We start from the raw sequence: 19,899 nt of genomic DNA, 5'->3' as shown, positions 1-19,899 counted from the left end.
CTGGGTCAGGTGGTTGATAGGACAGGTGCACAAGTAGTGTTCTGCTCAGTCCCTTTGGTGGCAGAGAAAAATTACAAAATAAATAGGAGAACTGTCATCATTAACAAGTGGCTCAAGGGTTGGTGTCATCAGCAAAATTTCAGATTCTATGATCATGGGGCAATTTTTACGGCGCCTGCTCTACTGGAATCAGATGGGATACATCTCTCTGTTAAGGGCAGAATGTTTTTAGCTCGTGAACTGGCAGACCTTGTTGAGAGGCCTTTAACCTAGGTCTGAAGGGGGAAGAGGATGTATCTAGGCTGTCTGGAAGCAGGCCCTGAGTTAGGGGTGAAATCAGCAGCCCAGCTGATGTGCATGGATACCAGTGCATGCAGCACAGGTAACAAACAGGAAGAGCTGGAGGCCATGGTCCAACAGCAGAGCTGTGATGTAGTCACCATCACAGAAACGTGGTGGGAGGACTCACATAGTTGGAGCACTGCACAGAATGGCTACAAGCTCTTCAGAAGAAACAGGAAAGGGAGAAGAGGTGGAGGGGTGGTCTTTTATATTAGGGAGGCTTTGGATGCCACAGGTATGGAAACTAATGATGATGAAGTTGAATACTATGGGTGAGAATTAGGGGGAAGGCCAACAAGGCTGACATCCTGCTGGGAGTCTGCTGTTGTCCACCCAACCAGGATGAAGAGGTGGACAACTCATTCTATAAGCAACTGAACAATGTTTCAGGATCATCAGCCCTTGTTCTTGTAAGTAACTTCAACCTACCAGACATCTGCTGGGAACTTAATACAGCAGAAAAACGGCAGTCTAGAAAGTGTTTAGAGTGTGTGAAGGATAACTTTTTGTCACAGCTAGTGAGTGAGCCCACCAGGGGAGTGACTATGTTAAATAGAGATGGACTGGTGGGTGATGTGGCGGTTGGAGGCTGCTTGGGGCACAGTGATCATGAAATTATAGAATTCTTGTTAACTGGTGAAATAAGGAAGAATATCAATAAGATCTCTATGCTGGTCTTCCAGAGGGCAGACTTTGGCTTATTTAAGAGACTTATTCAGAGAGTTCCTTGGGAAACAGCCCTTGAAAACAAAGGAGTCAGGAGAGATGGATGTGCTTCAAAGCAGAGATCTTGAGGGCACAGGAACAGACTGTCCCCTTGTGCTGAAAAATGAGTCGATGAAGCAAACATCCAGTCTGGATGAGCAACGAGGTTTTGAAGGAACTTAGAAAAAAAAAAAGAGAAAAAAAAAGTATCATCTTTTAAAGGAGGGTCTGATTTCTCAGGAAGTATTTAAGGGAGCTGCTAGGGCATGTTGAAAAAAAATTAGGGAAGCCAAAGCTCAGTTTGAACTTAACTTGGCAATTTCCATTAAAAATAATAAAAAATGTTTTTACAAATATATTAATGGTAAAAGGAGGGGTATAACCAACCTCTGTTTCTTATTGGATGAGGCAGGCAACCTAGTAAATAAAGACGGAACACAAGCCCTGTGAGGAATGTTTGAAGGAACTGGGGTTGTTTAGCCTGGAGAAGAGGAGGCTCAGAGGTGACCTTATTGCTCTCTACAGCTTCCTGAAGGGAGGTTGTAGTCAGGTGGGGTCGGTCTCTTCCACCAGGAGCACTGACAGAGCCAGAGGACACAGCCTCAGCTGCATCAGGGAAGGTATAGGTTGGATATTAGGAAAAAATTTTTCACTGAAAGGATAATAAAGTCCTGGAATGCTCTTCCCAGGGAGGTGGTGGAATCACCATCTCTGGATATGTTCAAAAAGACTGGACATGGCACTTGGTGCTATAGTCCAGTTGAGCTGTTAGGGCATAGGTTGGACTCGATGATCGTAGAGGTCTCTTCCAACCTCATTATTCTGTGATTCTGTGAACTTGTGTGTTTCTCTGGCAGTTTTTAATCAGCTGACCTGCTCATGGTACAATTTATGTGTGGAATATTAGTGTGAAGAAAAAATAATAAAATTACTTAGACACTTGGAGACTTGTTGAAATAAATGCTTGTGGTTCTCTCCTACATACCACAATCCAACACATTTTTTACCACACTGTAACTGGTATAGAAACATGGTTTCTTCAAATATATCTTTGTAAAAAAACATTTAAGTGTATGGCCTTAAAAATATATTTTAATTGTTAAAGGCATCACTGAATGATACATTGGGAGAGAGGGCGGTGAGAAAACCAAGCTGGAATTTGTCTTTTAATTGGATTTAAATTGTCTATTTGGGACTTCAATATTTGCTTGTGAACTGAAATAGAGAGCATTAATCCAGATTAATGTCTGGTTGTGTGTCCTCCAGAGGTGAACTCTCCTGCAGCATAGCCAATATTCAGACAGATTAAATTAAGAATTAAAACATGCAGTAAAATCTTTTCCCTGTCTATGTCTTTACTCTGTATGTAACAGCTGAAAGAAAATCTAAGTAAATGTTCCAAGTTGGAGGGGGGTAAATCTGTCCATCAAGCAAAAAAAATTGTAAAATCACTCTTTAATGCCTCCTTTTCATCAAGCTGTTTTTGGGGAAGGGCGTGCACTGCAGCAGAGGCACCAAGTGTAAAGGACATTCACATTTTGGGTAAGATCCAAGGAGAGATTGGAAGACTAATCTTGAGGAATGGCAGATATGTCTTATGATGACCAGCTTGATGTACTTAGCTTTGAAGTGGGGATCTAATTGAGGTACAAAAATATCCAGAGAGGTATCTGTGTATGACACTTCTCTGTGGTTAAGGACGAAGAACAGAGCTGTGAGCTGAGCTTAGGGTCAGTTTAAAGTTACGTGTCCAGCCCTGAGCCAGACAGACCACACAGGGCTCTTCTTCCAAGAGGTACTCCAGGAATTAACGGAATACAGATTTATAAATACACAAAACATCCCACCAAAGAAATTTTGCACAGCTTATAGGGCTGTGTGTCTCACTGTGAGTCTGCAAGACTAAAACCAAGCTGCTGCTCAGCATTTTTTTGCAGAGGTTGTACAATAAATATCTTTCTCACAATAAGAACAACTTCCATTAATAATGGTTTGTAGTATTAGGACTGAGTAGATACCAAGGATGAGATATTTAAAAACACTGAATTAATTCTGTTTCTAACAGGATTACTGAGAGCTTTACCATTGATTTCAATCAGCCTTGAGTTGGGAGAATTTAATTTTTGAAATACAAAATTTTCTAATCCTCTCAGGTTTGAGTTGTAAGCATCCATAAAATATTGTTTGGCCAAATGTGCAAACAGCCTGAGAAAACAGAAAAGAGACTTGAACCGCTTCACCAGTGCATTTCTTTGACATTCTATTTCAGTCAAATTCTACCACTTTCACTCTCGGCAGTAACTGCATTTAAATAGGTAAACAAATTAAGGTTCTGTGAATCAGAATTACAATATAAAAGCACACAGAGGACAGAAGCACAGAAAAGGAAGAGAAAAAGCATCAGAGCAAAAGGGAGGGTAAGGAAAGATTAAAAGAAGGTGAGGAAAGCTGAGGAAATGATTGAGACATCAAGGTCTACTATGTAATTTACACAGCTCATGTCAAACAGTTCAAATAAAAAAAAAAATGGAAAAAAAGAAAAAAAAAGAAAAAAGGGGAAATAGAAAAAAAAAACAAAAAAAATTATAAAAGTAAAAGAATAAAGAAAGAAAAGCTAATCTTAAGCCTGGAGTCATTGCCAATAATTGTCAAGTGGAACTTTGCCATTTGCTCAATTTGCCCTAATATAACTTCTAAAATTGGTATGTGTCCCCAACGTGTGATGCTGATGACGGCAAGGAAAGAACTCATAAAAGGTGTAATAACCAGAAACAATCACAATGCAGAGATGCTTTGTTTTGCCCATGAATCTAAGCAAATTGTTCATCAAGGAAGATGTACGTCAGTTATGGACACCATTAATCACAAGACTTATTCCTAACAAATAAAAGTATGAGCAATGCTCTGCCTCGTGTTGCAGAAACTTCATGAAGCTGGATGTCTTAGCAACAGAGGCCTTGAGTTTCAGGTAAATGTCAAAGCAACATTTTGATCCTAATTGGTAACTGTAAGTGTTGAATCAGTGTGTGGTCAAATAAACATCGGTGTAAAGTAATGATAGGAAGAGGGGGTGAAAAGCCAGAAAATTAACAAAGCAGCAGTGACTCTGAAGGGCTTGTCAAAACCGGTTGTCAGGAAGCAGCAGGAAGCAAAGACTGAAAGCCTGTTGCTGCAATCCAAACAAAAAACAACTCCTACACAAGCAGAGGTTTTAATAGCAGAGGATGTCAGATAATTATGAGGATTTTGAACTACAAGGCAAGAATGAGCAAGCGGATGAATTGCAAGAGAAGCTTTGCACCCATGCTGCTGTCACACTGAGATGCCCCCTCAGCGGTGCCAATTGTCCTTCTGAAAAGGAAAGGAAGGGTGAAAATTCACTTCAGACCAGAAGGTAAGGTGTATAAAAGGGAGCTGCTAAAAGCAGGAGACCCAAAACTCTCCAAGCTCAGCTGGAGGTCATGTCTGGTCTCTGCCCAGAGAGTGGGACACGACTGTGTGCAGCAGAACCTGTTCAGGAGATCCATGTGCTTCCACAAGAGCAGTTTGGTGCAGGTGGCTGAGTGACACAGTCATCAGCACCTCTGGGTGACAGGGACTGAGTGGCAGTGGGGCCATCACCTGCCACTCCAGCCACAATCTATTCCCCAAACACCACCAGTTCATCCCATTTAATCCCAGGCAGCAGGCGATTTACACTCATCTTTAAAAGGTGACAGCTACAGCTATCCTCATTTGGCATCAACAACAGGCAGGCTAAATCCAAACCCAAGCAAAACCAGGCAGAAATTAATGTTATTTTATAATGGTGAAGCTAAGCCAAAACCTGACTCAGCTTGCTGGCCTACACAGATGGTCAAGGAAGGAGAAGCAGAGGAAGGGAAGGAAGATATGGATGCCCCCAAGAACAAGGCAAATTATTTGTCTTTCTGAGCTCCCTCTATTATTTGTCTTCACTTCTCCTGCTCTTTCTTTCCAGCAGTTCTCACATCCCTTCTCCATATGCACTCTCCCTAACCAAGAGGCCATTAGGAGGTGACAGGAAATCCAGGTTTTGTGACTCTGGCTCCTATTGAAATTATAATAAAATAGTATATTCGTTAATTCCATATATATAATTAGCAATTTTATAATCCTGTTTCTGCAGGCCTGGTCATGGTGCTGCACTTCCTTGTTACTTCTCAGAAGAAGAAGCTATATCCAGTCCCTGTCCTGATGACCAACTGCCCAGGCCATGTAAAGGCTTCCTAAAGTCACTGGAAAATCACTTTCACTATGCCTCAGTTTCCCTGTTTTGTAATTCTTGTTCCCTTGAGGAGGAGGAACTGAAGACTTTCGTGTTAAATGATCACTCTGCTCTCTTTGAAAATGGAAAGTGATGCCCTTAGCCTATTACCAGGGGTGTCACAGAGGTGTTGGAAAGTCAGATTATTAAGCTTGCCAGAGATCCAGTTCCTTCTTTCCGCAAAATAAGGAAACTATGACTCACAGTGTCCATGGGGTGTACGGAAAATAAAACTAAAGCCGTGGTATGCATGAGTGACCTGCAGATGAGAATGATTGGAAACGCTCACCAAAATGGATCAGGGAGTTAGAGGAGCTTGGGTGAAGGGAATATGAGGAGTCTCCAGTGTGACAGACTGCTGCACAGGTGAAGAGAAGCACAGCAGCCGGCAGAGACAGCAGTAAGAGGAGTTCTGGAGCAAAACCAAGGATCCCTTTTCATTTTTGCACAGGCCAGAGAAAGCAAGATTATTTAGACCGCACTTGAGAAGATATCAGAGGGGCCCAAAAGGAGTAAAGGACTAAAGTTACCACGGAGAACAGTGAGACACTGGGATCAAACCCAGCCCAGCAGTGCCCAGTCAGGCCAGCCTGTGTTCAAAACCCCTTTCCTGACAAAAGGGCCAGACTTAGTCCCTGAAGACAATGAAGCCAGGTGACAAGATCAAGGCAAATCCTTACTTGAATTGGTAAATATCACTTTAGACACCCCAACCAATTTTGAAATAAATATGCAAGGCACAACAAGTTAAAAGATGCAGGAGAGATGAAAGAAAGAAGGAAACATAAATCTGCCTGTAGCAGACCAGGTCCATTTCATCCAATTCCAATTCACCTGTGCTATATACTGCCAGGAAAATACCATTTGTGTACTGGCTTCTTTCAGTCCAGAATCCAGGGCCACAACCCTGCCAGGCAAGGCACAAATAAATAAAACATTCCTGGGACCACCTCAAGTACTTGAACAATATTTTCCCCATTTTTATGGGAGTCCATAAAACAAATCATATTTTTCAGTGGAAGAAGCATTGAATCTGACTAGCCAAGTTTAGAGAAATACGTACTTCTCCAGAGAAATCAGCAAAATGCAAGTTTTAGTCCTGATACAAGCACTTACATCTGCTCACTGTGCTTTAATAGAGATCAACCTTTTTCTCAGTGACCTACAGCTTTGTAAATAGACTGACAGTGGGTAATTACTGAGCTCATCACTTACCATCTCCCAGGGACAAGATTATTAAAAGGTTTTGAAAATTGTATGAAAATAAGTGGAAGAGCAGGAATGGTATATTCAGAGCAAAAGGAAGAAATTAAATAACATGGGCCCCACAAAAAACAAAATATGGATGGACAATGTGGGAAAGGAGCATGTCTGGTTTTACTACACTCTTGGCCTTACAGAATTATACCAAGGACAAGCTTGGCTCTTTATGTTAGAGGGAAATAATAGTATTAAAATGGTGGAGGAGTATATTTTGACTAGTGTAAAAAGAAAAATTGGAAACATAGGTGGGAAGCTTCTGGATTATAACCATTATTACACAGAAAAAAGGCTTTGTTTCATGTAGCACATTTCACATTTGGGTTAAATCTTGCATCAGATATTCACAAGCAATATATGAAAAAATTTGGTCTAAAGTCACTTCTCAGGAAGGATGAAACACATTCAAATAGTTGGGTTAAACTGGATCTAATGTTGGCCAGGACATCAAGAACATCAAAGGATACCTTCTAAACCTTTACAATCTTACCTTTTCTCATTTGTGGCTGCAAGATAAACATCTAAGGAGTAATAGATAATCTTTATCAATCCTATTGGTAATAATTATTCACATTTATAATTATTAATAATTATTCATAATTGAATTATCATTATTTGAAATACTGAGGTGCAGCACAAAACCAACAACAGAATGAACAGAATGAAATTATAGTGAGGGAGGTGGTTTTCAAGAGAAGAAAAAAAAAAACAAACAACAAAACAACTGAGCCCTGAGCAGAGACACTCACAGGAAATCCCAAATGTTTTAAGATACCAGCAAATTCTGACATTTGAGATGGTAGATGCCTGATGCAGCGTGGGTTCCAAATCTCACCACACCACAAGAGATCTGACTAAAATAATTGTACTGCATCTCAAGTTTCCAGTACCAATGTATTCAGCATCAGGTCAAGTGTCCCTACACGGCCCTCAGGGCTCATGCTGAGACAATGAGCAAAATGCATTCATAGTCAGTGAGTGTGTACCCAGTGCCAAGCACAGGAGTAGCAAATATTCTCTCTCTCCATCACAGAAATGGATGGCGTAGTTTTCTCCTGCCACTTAGTCAACCCTTCCAAATATTTACAGCCTAAGATGTTCAGCTAGGACTGTCAAAAGCCCAGTTTTGGCTGTATTTGTTCTGATAGAAAATGCCAAACCAGTGACAGAGGTTGTTTTTAAGGCATTCACCCTGAGAACTAAAGCATAAACCCAACCAAATAAAATGGATGTGAAAGGACATCAACTATCTGCAGGGCTGATGGAAAAGCAAAATGGATGCAAGAAACAGAGGGCAAGCATGCCTCAAAGAAATGAGAGGTTAAGTCCACAATTTGCCTGAGGGAGACATGGACTGCTGAGCAATGAATACACTTGAATTAAAAATTGAGAAATGAAATGAAAAAGCAATCAAGGGTAAGAATGAAGCACAGTGGAAGTAAGAAAATGCAAAGCTTTGTACAGTGATTATGCCTGAGCCAAATCCAGCAAGTGTAAGAACGATCAGGACCCAACTGGGTCAAAAATAAAATACCAAGTTACCAGGTCATCAGCACAGATCAGTGATCAAGGTCTGGTCCATCACACCCTTGGGGTGGGGCTGTGGGGAACATGGGTGGAGCACAACCCAAAATGGGAACACAGGGTGGTGGGTTTGGCTTTTTACAAATGAAGGCAAAGCTGAACTGTGTACCTGCACGCATACAAAGAGGCCAAGTAGGTAATTCTTTTCAAAGCATCATAAAGCAAGTTGATGGCATTTCTTCTCTAAAAGAAATGTCACAGCAGTTAAATCATGTTGGATGAAAAGGTGTTGAACGCTGGGCATTGGCGAAACTCAACCATTACTTTGTCATACCAAGGCAACAGATCTGTGTAAAATGAGGATTTAACCCAGACATTCAGCCAAATACACACGAAGGATTGTTTGCATGGACAGAAGCAGGCCTAGATCTTCACACAACAAAGTTGGACTGAAGGAAGCTGCTACTGTGTGCTACATGAATTACAATCAGGATTTAATTGCCTCTGTAAGACAATTAATTAATCAGTAAGATTAATCAGTAAGACAAGATTAATTAATCAGTAAGGGCAATGGCCACTTTTTGTCTGCAGGGAGGGCACCTATAATTCACTGCTCCAGGGCAAAAAGTTTCTGGAGAGCTCCTACAGCCCAAGATGATTCAAACCAGCCGCAGGTGGGCTTGTGGACACTGGCCCAGGAGCTGCTGGGTGGCCACAGCCACAATAAAAAGGGAAAGTGTCCAAAGGCCACCCTGTAGGACACAATCCTCATGATATGAGGTCAGGAAGGACCATGGTGTAACACACCAAGGAGTGACACACTTGGGATAATGCAATTTTGCACATGTAAAACACTGAAATAAGAGATGCTCGTTACCTTAATTTACTGTCATCTGAAGAGTGGAGAAGGATTGGCAATTCACAGACCAGACTAGCAGGTGGTTTTGCCATCTCAACAGCAGAGATGAAACAAAACAGTGCAAGAAATACAGCATACAGGGAGCAGGGATATAAAACCCTGCTGGTTTTCTGCATCAGGGCCATGGGGAGCACTGCCAGGGAGCACAGGGGAGGAAATAACATTTCATGTTAATTTCATGCTAACACTCTAGTACTAAAACTTCAGCTACTTGATGCTCTCCTTTAAAAGCAAATTAAAATCATGGTTAAAAATCCCCAATGCTTTAAGTAGAAGAAGGAAAAAGTTTTGGATTCAGGAGAATTGCCTAAAGCAACCAACAGCAGCAGTGGGAAAGGGAATGGGATCACAAGTGGGATGGGGTGACTGCATCCAGCCTCTGGATGGAGGAACATCAGCATGTTGGAGCCAGTCCAGAGGAAGCCACCAGGATGATCAGAGAGATGGAGCAGCTCTGCTGTGAGAAAAGGCTAAGAGAATTGGGATTGTTCAGCTGGAAAAGAGAAGCTTTTGGCCTTTCACCATGTGAGGGGAGACAACAAGAAAGATGGAGAGAGGCTATTTACAAGGGCCTGGAGTGACAGGACAAGGGGCAATGGCCACAAATTGACAAAGGGTAAATTTAGGGTAGATGTAAGGAGGAATTGTTCCCTGTGGGAGTGGTGACACAGATTGCCCAGAGCAGCTGTGGCAACCCCATCCCAGGCAGTGTCCAAGGCCAGGCTGGATGGGGCTTGGAACAACCTGGTGCAGTGGAAGGTGTCCTTGCTGTGGATGGGGGTGGGACTGGATGAGCTTTAAGGTCCCTTCCAACCTAAACCATTCAATGATTCTGTGATCCCATAAATTTGGAGACAGCTGAATTAATCTGCCAGCTCCCTGTTGGTTCTGCCCCCTCCACCCCATTGGCAACAGGGATGCCTGCATGGCATGAAATGGTCTTGGGAATGCCCTGTAGCAGGAATGGCATGGTTAGAGTCTCAGCTTCTCCTGCTGTGCTCAGATAGATCTGGCCTCTTTAAGGTGATTGTCCATATGCCGTAAACACACTTTTTTTGTGTGTTTTATATTTTTTGAAGACTTTTCTTTGTTCTGAATATTCCAGCACTCTTCTCCGAAGAAAGCTTCCCAAACCCAAGACCTGCCCAGCACCTTGTCAGGGATTCATCCAGATGACTCACAGGATACGTGTAATTTCTGTGCAGTAGTAATTCCCTCTGGTTAGAGCTGGAAGCACAGAGCTCTGTGACCAGAGAGAGATGACTCACTAGGCGACCTTCAGATTACGCCTTTTGGGGAAGATATTTCAGTGGAAGGAGAGTTTTAACACAGGAATAGATGGTCTTAGGTTATGGTTAACACTTTCACAGGACGCTATGAGCTGGCATGGGGAGCATGTGCCAGGGATGGAGCAGGAGCTCACAATTGACCTGAGCTGGCTGTAGTTAGGACAAAAAAAACAGTTTAGGACAAAATACAACTTGGGCCACATGTAGCTTCCTGTCCCCATTGCAAATCCTGCTGTCCCTGCTGTAAGAATGGCATGATTTTGGGGTTCAGACTAAATGTGTCATTCAGGTTCATTTTCTCTGGGTTTATTCCTTTAGTCCATGCAGTGCAGAAAGTGATCACAAATAATCTTATATGGTAAGGAAAGAAGTAAGGATGCCTGGGAATTGATTTGCAACTGTTGAATAAAAGCTGCCTAAGATATTACAACCTGGTGGGTTTACCTCAAGTCATGAGATTCTGATATTAGTAAGAAGGCACATATGTTGATGTTTTATTCTCATTTTGAAGATATAAATCTTCCAAATCATACAGGCTGCCTGCATGGGAAGGTTTGCTGATTCTTGCTGTGTGATTCTTTGCAATTTTTTATTTACCCTCTGGCAGGCCCTGAGGTAATATTTGTTTAGAGTATTTAATAGTTTTAGAAATGTGTTCTCCTCACTCAGCTGAAAAAAGGGAGTTTTAAAGGTGCAGATTCCCTTCTTCATGTGACACTCTCCCTGTGCAGAAGTGAGTCTGTTAAAACATCCAGAATTTAATGAATTTCCTGCCAACAGAATATTCGTATATAGCAAAGTATTGCTCTGATATTTTTCCCCTTGCCAAAGGGAAAGACTGTCCTATTGATCTCTCCCATGCTACAGGTTGGGAGATGAAGACAGATTTCAACCATTTTTTACTGTAGTGGCAGTTTCCTGATGTAATCCAGGATTATTCCCTGCTGGCCAAACAAGAGCTGACAAAAAAAGGCCAGCCCTCAGCTGAGCATCTGATTCAAAAGAAAATTCAGCTGAAAGGCGAGCATTGGAAAGATGAGTCAATACAAAAGCAAGCGGCAGCTCTGGATTTAAGCAGAAGACCACAGCATTTAACCTACTTTAGCAGATCAATGCAGTGGATTTTTAATCATCACATTAATCCTAAAATAAAAATAATTACCCCAGAGATCAGTATTAAAGTCCCTTAATTATATCTCATTTCATCATCCCTTTTACTTGGGATCAGAAGCTACAGAGACCAGAGCTTCCCGATGTCATTTCTCCAGCTTGTGGTTTGACTCTCCTGTTAGGACTTCAGCTGCAACTACAGGGATCAGGCACTGGCCTTGGTGAGAGGACCCACACCCCATCCCACCTGGGAGAAAACTGAAAAGGGGCAAAAAAGAAGGTGAACAGGATTCTCTTTTCCAATGACACTGCATAAAACTGCAAAGGAAGGAGTGGGGAACATTACACAGTGGGTTAAAAATGTGTGAATGCCTAGAAATTCAATCTCTACACTGTTCTCATTAACATCCCATAAGAGGAAAGAGAGAACTTTGACCAGCGGCTGAGCCCCTTATCAAATTTCACTGAGAAGAGTTTATTTCCTGGAGCATCCTTTCCTGTCCACAGTCCTGCCCCCAACACAGATTCCCTGGGAACATGGCTGTGGGCAAGTGCAGGACCCTGAACCTCCATGGACAGCCTTAGGTGGGATTTCATGGCCATCAAACCAGCCCATTCCCTGCTTGTAAGGGCAAGTGGCATGACACAGCTTACAGCCACGCAGCAAACTCTCCCATTTTTTCTCCCAGAAAAGGATATCTTTCTCCACTCTGCTCTTTGGGACCAGTCCTGAGTCTGTGCTGTCAGCTGCATTGTGCCCAAGCTGCTTGTTTTAGATCACACTTCCCTGCCTTGATGGCCTTTACCCATTTCCACCATCTTCTTGCAGAGAAAAGAGCTACCCTGGCGTTATATTTAGACTTAAAAGCACTGTACGCTTACTGAAATAGTACTTCAGAGCAATTTTCAGGTTTCTCCAAATACATGGGGGAATTTCTTCCTGCTGCCTGGGGAGGAGGCCATGGGGCCTGCTGTTGCTGCAGGTGATGGGATGCAGGCAAAAGGCATCCCAAACAAACAGCACGTGGAATCCCAGCCAATAAATGGCCGCGGGTTCAGGCAGTGACCCCAAGCTCCAGCTTGGCAAGTGGCACCAGGGCTATAAATATCCCACTTCCCCTCTCCAAGGAGCCTCTCCAAAACCACCAGGTACAAGTTAAAACATGTCCAAGGAGCCTCACAGCCGGAATCAGCTTCTAGCAGGGGGCTTAACACCGGAGGCTTGTGAAGTGCAAGAGTAATTAAAGGTTACAGCTGCCCCTGCACAGAGCTCTCTGGCAATGAGACTGCCCTGGAATGCTCACCAGAAGGTACTGCAGGGTGTTAAGAGAGAGGGAGGGAAAGGAAAGCTGAAAAAAAATAAGTACCTTCATATTAATATTGTGGTAACAATGCAGGCTGCTTCTTAAATCACCTTTCTGTCACCAAAAACTTACAGCCACATCTTGCATTTTTATTTCCATGGAAGATGGAAACTGCCAATTCCCAGCAGAAAGGAGCTGAGGTGCTTTTTTTTAATCCTGTACTGAGTGAGGGGAGCCTTCTATGAGACTATTTTCACATGATTAATTAAAATTAAAAAAAAAAAGAAACAAAGAAAAAAGTAAAAGAAACAAATCATTACAAGCTGTAATTAAAATTTTTAAAAAGTAATATTTTCCAGTCCAAGTGACAAAATATATGCTTATCTTCCTACTTGAGACTCTTTGATGGCAGAGGGCTCAGAACCAGATTTTCTCCTTGCAACCCCAGGAACTGAACAAGAACCTTTTTTCATTCCCTTATGATGACAGGAGAGGTTCCCAGGGCATGAGGCAGGACAGAGGAAGGCCACAGAGATCACTCAGTGGAAGAGTTTTTGGTTGCATCCTCTCATAATTTTTTCTTTACTCTGCCATTTTTCATTTCAATTTGTACTTGTGATTTATTTTTCTTCTCTCTAACCCTGTTGCAGTCATTTTGACTTTGGAAAGCAAGTGTTAGTAGGACTGATAGGCCTCCAGGACAAATGGGAAAAACTGAGAAAATAAGGCAAGATGAGACCCTGATCTGGCCATAAAATCATATTCTTAACACTGAGGAAGCTTAGTACTACCCTTGTCTACCTACCAGGTTCCTGAAACTCCCCAAATATGGAGATTTTATACCTCCTCAGGTAATTATTTTCTTTAAAAGTTCCCCATCTTGATTAAATCCAAATCTTTCCTGCTACAACAAAAACAATAAATAACTCTCTCTAAACATTCACTTTGTGATTGTTTAGAGACAGGTATTTATTGGATTTTTTTCTTCTAAGTTTTGAGTATTTTAAGTCAGTTATCCTTTCTCCCCTCCCATTTTCTCCGAGCCAAAAAAACCCCCATGTTTTCTACTCTTCTGCTCATTCTTGTTTCTTCCAGCTGAGGAAGTCAAATCTTTCTGGAGCTGAGGTGCCCAAAAAAAATCAGAGTCCCCCAGACAAGGCCTTGTGCTACACAAGGCACACAAATTGCTCGTGGAAAAACAACACCCCTGTCTAAACATATCAATATCATACTTGCTTTTCCCTCCCAGAGAGAAATGTTGGCTGATTTGCCAGCATTTTGCTTGCTCTTGGCACAAGGCAAACAACTACATGAGTTGCAAGCAAGGCAAGAACCAAACCATTTCTCTCTCCTGGCAGAATGCAGCTTAATTCCAGTAAAAAATTCCACAGCAGCTGCCTACACAACTGAAACACTTACCTCAAAGCACGTAAGGGAAACATTCATCTTCATAAAATCATGCAAGCTGTAACTTCTCAAACTAGGTTTAAGTAAAATAAACTCTGCATGGGTCAAGGTTAAACATTTATAGAGCCCCATCGGTGTTTGCTGTGAAAAGAGCATTTTCAGATCAAAGACTGATGTGCTCTACAGTGAAGCAGTCTCAGCAGCAATTCATAAGAACACAGCAGTGCAAAAATAAAGTGCTCTCTCAGTTATCTGGAACACTAATATTGATTTTAGGAGCAGCATCTGCATGTTTGTTTCTAAAGACATTGAAGTTTCAGCAATGAACATGCTACTTCAATTCAGCCTCTCGAGCCATTTCAGCTTGAACTTACACAGAGTGGGAAACCTTGTAAGGGGCAAATACTCAGGTGGCACGAGTCTGTTTAAGTTGAATACAAACCCATATTTTTGCCGCAGCTGAGGATTAAAACATAATCCAGGAAACTCACAAAACACTATATCCTCCACTCATAATCTAACAAACATTACAGATGCTGGATGCAGCTTCCCAGACTGACAAGATATTGTTATCATCAGCAAAATACTGAGAAGTGGTTTGAAGTGCTATAATGGTTTGCCTGGGGCTCCATCTCCCCTCAGTCTGATCAGACAACTTTTCCTATTCCCTCTGATCCCCCCTTACCTCTTGAGATAGTTTCTCCCGTAGAGGATCTGCTGCAGCAAGGTGACCACGGCAAAGGCGCAGATGAAGATGAAGAACAAAGTTCTGTTTCCCAGCAAATCCCGGCTTGATGAAGGGTCAGTGTATCCCATCCTTCTTAAAAGCCACTGAAGCTTCGCTGGGTAAAATTCAGTTCATTGCCACCTTCATGCCCTTTTTGCTGGGGAGCGGAGGGGAATGCCTGCTGGCTTTTCTGTGAGCAATCCAAGGACAAGGTATCCCATTGTCTGGACCTGCTGCCCCTTCCTTGCCCCTTTTGGATGTTAGCTCCAGGACTGTGCGCAGTGGCTTGCTTCCATGGTAAAGTTTCCAGGAGATTCAGACGTGGGTAACATCTAAAATCATCTCTCAGAGCTCTCTCAGCGCAGGCAGCCTGTGCTGTGTGAGAGGCATTCTGTTCCCTCTAAGCCTCTCTTGAAAACCCGCTGCTAGCAATTATCTACTTCAATCCCATTTTCATATTCCAGATGGGGGAAGCTGCACACAAACCAGAGAACTGCAGCCAATGGCAAACACGGGGCTCCGGCAACCTGCGTTGGAAGCACATAGTCGTCAGCTCTTCTCTGCTTCTGCTCAGTGATTCCGACCAAATGTGCTCACAAGGAGACGTGACTGGGGCTTGCTATTATTGAACAAGCATGCAACAATCATGAGGATTTCATTCAGAACCCTGCAGGAGGAAAAAAAAATTAAAAAAAAAAATAAAAAAAGAAACACAGCAGCAGCAGTCTGGTCGGGCTAGCGGGAGAGCTGCATTCTGTGTAGCAGCGCGCCGTCCGTGCCGTGGCTCCGGCGCTGTGGCATTTGCATGCAGAATGCAGAGCCTTCAGTCCCACACTGCTCACTATTTGGGCTCCTCTGTTTCCCCTATTCCTCCAGAGTAAGCATGAGCAAGGTCACTGTGCATCCCTTCAAGGACAGAGCTCTCAGTGCCTGCATGCTGATTTATTGGAGGCTCTGAGTAGCCTCACAGCCGCAGAGAGGGAGCCTGCCTCTCAGTGCAGGCTCTAAGAACCATTCATTTAAAGAGACAAATATTCTGATTGTTCCTAAACTAGACACAGTTCTCTTTTGAAAGGGCAGAGCAACAAGACCTTGTCCACAGCCATCGTAACTTGTCTAAAACCCCCCCATTTTCAGGAGAGGCTCAATTCAGCTCACAGTGAGTTTTGTTGTTCATTTCACTGGGAGCAAAATCTGCCCCAATCCTAAAACAAGTTCCAATATAAGCTTTATCTGTGAATGAAATATCCAGACTAGGAAGTTGTTTTGCCCCAATAACAGATGGGAAAAGGATTTTGACAACACAATGAGGGGGGGAAAGATCCATTGTCTAAGAGAATAGGAAGATTTTTGTGTGAATAGATTTTCCAACAGTTAAATCAGTGTATGCAAATTGCTCTAGTGTGCCAGCAGCCCAGCTGTGTGGAGCAGCAGAGTGTTCATGGACTTTGTTTCAGCTGTAACTGTGTGAAGAAGGGCCAAAGGTAACTTTGTGCAACCTTTTCAACACAATCCTTAAAGACAGGGCTAGTCCTCAGCATGACCTACAGCAATTTAGGCAAGACAGACAATGGCTAAATCAGGCTTTGTCTTACCTAATTTTAAGCAACAAAAGTCACACAAGTGTTTAAGATGTGAAGCTGGTCACCCTGAACTCCTGCAGGCTGGAGAGCAGCATTTTAGTCACAACTGACTTTGCAGAGAAGGTTTAGGGATCCAGCCCCAGGTATGTCCTGCCTCAGTTCCTCTCACAAATCCCACATCTCTATTTCTGAACCCTGCTAAATGCTCCCATTATCACCTTGCTTATAAATAGAGTGGGAACCCCAGGTCAGATCAAAGATTATCCAGGGAAAAGCAGGGGTAGAGGGCAAGGACATACTGATACTTCCTTGGAAACACTCTTTTACTATTTTGTCATTCAGGGTCTTCCAGAACAAAGGAAAGAAAACCAATATTTAGGTTAGATAAATAACTCTGCACTGTACTGGGAATAATACATACACCAGGGGACTGCAAGTTAAACACTAAAAGTAGTTTGATTCCCTCTTGTCAAACCCATCAGTTCTGGGGCCAAATATGTTTCTTTAAATTATCAGTTCACATCAGCTCACATTATACGAGACGGTTTCCATATAGGAACTGTACCATTTTGAAGGATCTAACCAAAAACCCTCTCAGGAAAAGGAAAAGCTCTATGGCCATCAAAATTCCCAGGCTGAGACCCCACAAGACACTACACTGGCAGATTTGTATGCAATAGCTTAGTCAAAGCCAGTAAGTTCAGAAATGAAGGAAAATTTACTTAATGATTTGAACTGTTTGATTTCTACGGATAGTTTTGAAAACTCAGAGAAATTTGCCTCAGTTGCTCTGGGAGTCATTTTACAATAACAGCTACATTATCAGAGATAATTACTAAATTATCAGAGACTAGAATTTGGCTTCCTATGATTTTCTGTAAGTGTGACACTGATTTTGCAGATTCTTATATCACCTAGGTTTTGCTGAAAACACTTTCAGCTTTTCAACTTTTACTGCCCTCCATTCAAAGGGATTTTTTTTCCCTTGAGGTCTGTGCAGTAATGCACCAAATTCCTGAGCCTGGCAGAAGCTCTTTCTCCTGGAGTGATGGTGAGCCTGAGCTGCAGCAAACAGCCCATGTATTCTGTCATTCTTTGATTTTCTGTGTCCTCTCATCATTCTCTGCTATATCAGGACTGGCCAGAAGATGCAGCACCTGAGAGACCTATGAGCAGGAGAGCTGCAGACCCAAAGAACAAGCTACAAAGGTATCTATGAAAAATAGGAGAGGTTTTCTGTGCCAGAGCCTGCACAGGCATCATTCCTGACGTCACATGCAAAAGAAATGTGTTTGCTGCCCTCAGCCCAGTACAACACTGCACTACTGGAAGCAGACCAGCTCCGTGCAAACACAGAGAAATGGGATGTCTATTGACAATTTTTCATAGGATGCTCAAGGTTGCCTGCAATATTTATTGTGAGTGAAGCTGTCTGAGAGTGCAGCAGAAGTGCTGAATGAGCAGTGTCAGCACTCATTCCCGGAGCCCGGTGAGAATTTGACTTGTAAACTGCAGGCCTCCTTCAAACTGTCAGGCCTCTGCAGAGAGAAAAAAAAATATATTTTTAAAAATAATTTTACACCCTGCACTTAAACAAGCAGCAGACAACAACAGTTCCCCTTCAGAGTCTGAGAAGGATTGGAAAAGCCCTCTGAGGCCATTGAGCTCAAGCATTCCCCCAACACTGAAAAGTCCACACTGACCCATGTCCCCAAGAGCTGCATCCACCTGCTTTAATAACATTTCCAGCACGACAGACACAAGCTCAGAACGGGTATTTCTGCATCCATTCTTGGAGCACAGACTTCAAAATCTAAAGCAAATCTGGCAAAATGGATCTTAATATGAAGCTGCCAGAAGCAGTCAGTCTTACACGTGTCTGGCCTTTATTTATTGCATGTGAGCTGCTTGCTAAATATCACCAGAGATAATCTGTCACAAGAAACTCCTCCAGCCTGAGCAGTGAGACTCTGAGTGCTCTAACACAAACACAAACATGCTTCTTACAGTGACACCCTCCAATGGGAGCTCATCATTTGCTCTTAAGGCCCAATTAAGCAGGTTTGAATTTATTTGTTATTTTAGAAAGAAGTTAGTATTAAATCCAAAGACAAAGAAGCCAATACCATGCTACTGAAGCTCTAGATGAGGAAAGATGAATTAGCAAGAGGACAAAATCTGGTAGAGGTCAGACTCCTCTTCTGGAGGCAATAAGTTCATATCTTTCTCTTTGTTAAAAGGACAGCCCTTCCTACTGAACTGCAGCTTATTTTTTAATGCAAATGAACTAGAAAATTTCATTTTTGATAGGCAAGCCTGATTGGGAATTTTTTAAAGTATCTTTCACTGAACCTGACATTTGAATCAGTGTTTGACTATCATGCATTCTAATTTCAGCTGAAAGCAAGGGTATTTGGTGTCGGGGGCAGCAGATCTGTCTCTTGGTTATTTAATCACAGAACATTTAACTTAACATGTAAACTCACAGAATCATACAGGTTCAGGGTAAAACAAGACATGATTCACGTTCCCCTTCAGGATTTTTTTCTCTTTCTGCCTGCTCAGCCACTCTTCATGGCTGTTATTCAGACCAAAAAACTCCACAGCCAGCATTACAGAATATCATGGGCAGTAAACAGTTTGAGGAGAACAGTTTTTACAACTCATTTTCCTGCTAAATTAAAATTAAATAATGTCTATTTACAGCTTCTACAATGTTTGTGTAAACTGCTAGATCTCTGATTTTGCAAAGAGCTGGCACATAGGTATATGGCTGGAAGGTTCTGCTGAATACAAAACTCATAAGCATATGCTTATCAATATTAATTCTTTTGCAGATATAAAACATGAATTTATTAGCATAATCCAGTGCTTTACACAATGTCTAGTCCCCCATCACTGCCACAAATCCATATGTCTTATACTGAGAAAGTGAAGGAAGCTGAAAGGATTCAGCTACGATGTAAACATTTATTTTCTTCTGAGTTGGGTTCAGCCACGTGGAGATGACAGTGGCTAATTTGGCACCAGGCTTCTACCTGTGGAGACAGCTGAATTAGAGGACATGAACTGAACACAACATATGGTCTGCACACTGGATATACACTATGTCATCTCTTAAATCGTGACCAATTTTCTTCCAGTTATGGGTCACATAGTGCCCCATTATGGGGGAAAAAATGACCCAGTGCATAAAATACCCCTTTTTTACCCTGATGACATCATCTCTGCTGGAAAAGGAATGATGTCTCCTCAAAGAAATAAGGTTTTCTGGCAGGAAGCTCTGCAGAGGCTGCCTTGGCTGCAGTGCTGTACATTTACTGTTGACAGTTCCTTATAGCAGAGCCTGCTAAAATGTGTAGCAAAATGCAAAACTCAGAGCTAAGGACATTTCTGCTTTCCCAGTGGTATTTCCATGTTCCTAGAAAACAAAGGAAGTGTGAT

General features: G+C 42.3%; 1 protein-coding gene across 2 annotated transcripts in view; it reads right to left on the bottom strand.

The window, feature by feature from the left end:
* ST8SIA5 (ST8 alpha-N-acetyl-neuraminide alpha-2,8-sialyltransferase 5) overlaps positions 1–19,899 on the bottom strand; it is a 74,356-nt gene that overhangs the window by 33,186 nt on the left and 21,271 nt on the right. For both annotated transcript variants that reach the window (XM_064403246.1, XM_064403247.1), the window contains exon 3: positions 14,831–15,539. In XM_064403246.1, the coding sequence (XP_064259316.1) occupies positions 14,831–14,961 (131 nt within the window). In that variant the 5' untranslated portion in view covers positions 14,962–15,539. The remainder of the gene's footprint in view (positions 1–14,830; positions 15,540–19,899) is intronic.

Source organism: Passer domesticus, chromosome Z (genome assembly GCF_036417665.1).
Source record: "Passer domesticus isolate bPasDom1 chromosome Z, bPasDom1.hap1, whole genome shotgun sequence".
Classification (NCBI taxonomy): domain Eukaryota; kingdom Metazoa; phylum Chordata; class Aves; order Passeriformes; family Passeridae; genus Passer; species Passer domesticus.
Note: the sequence above shows the minus strand (reverse complement) of the source record. Positions and strands in the feature narration are given on the sequence as shown.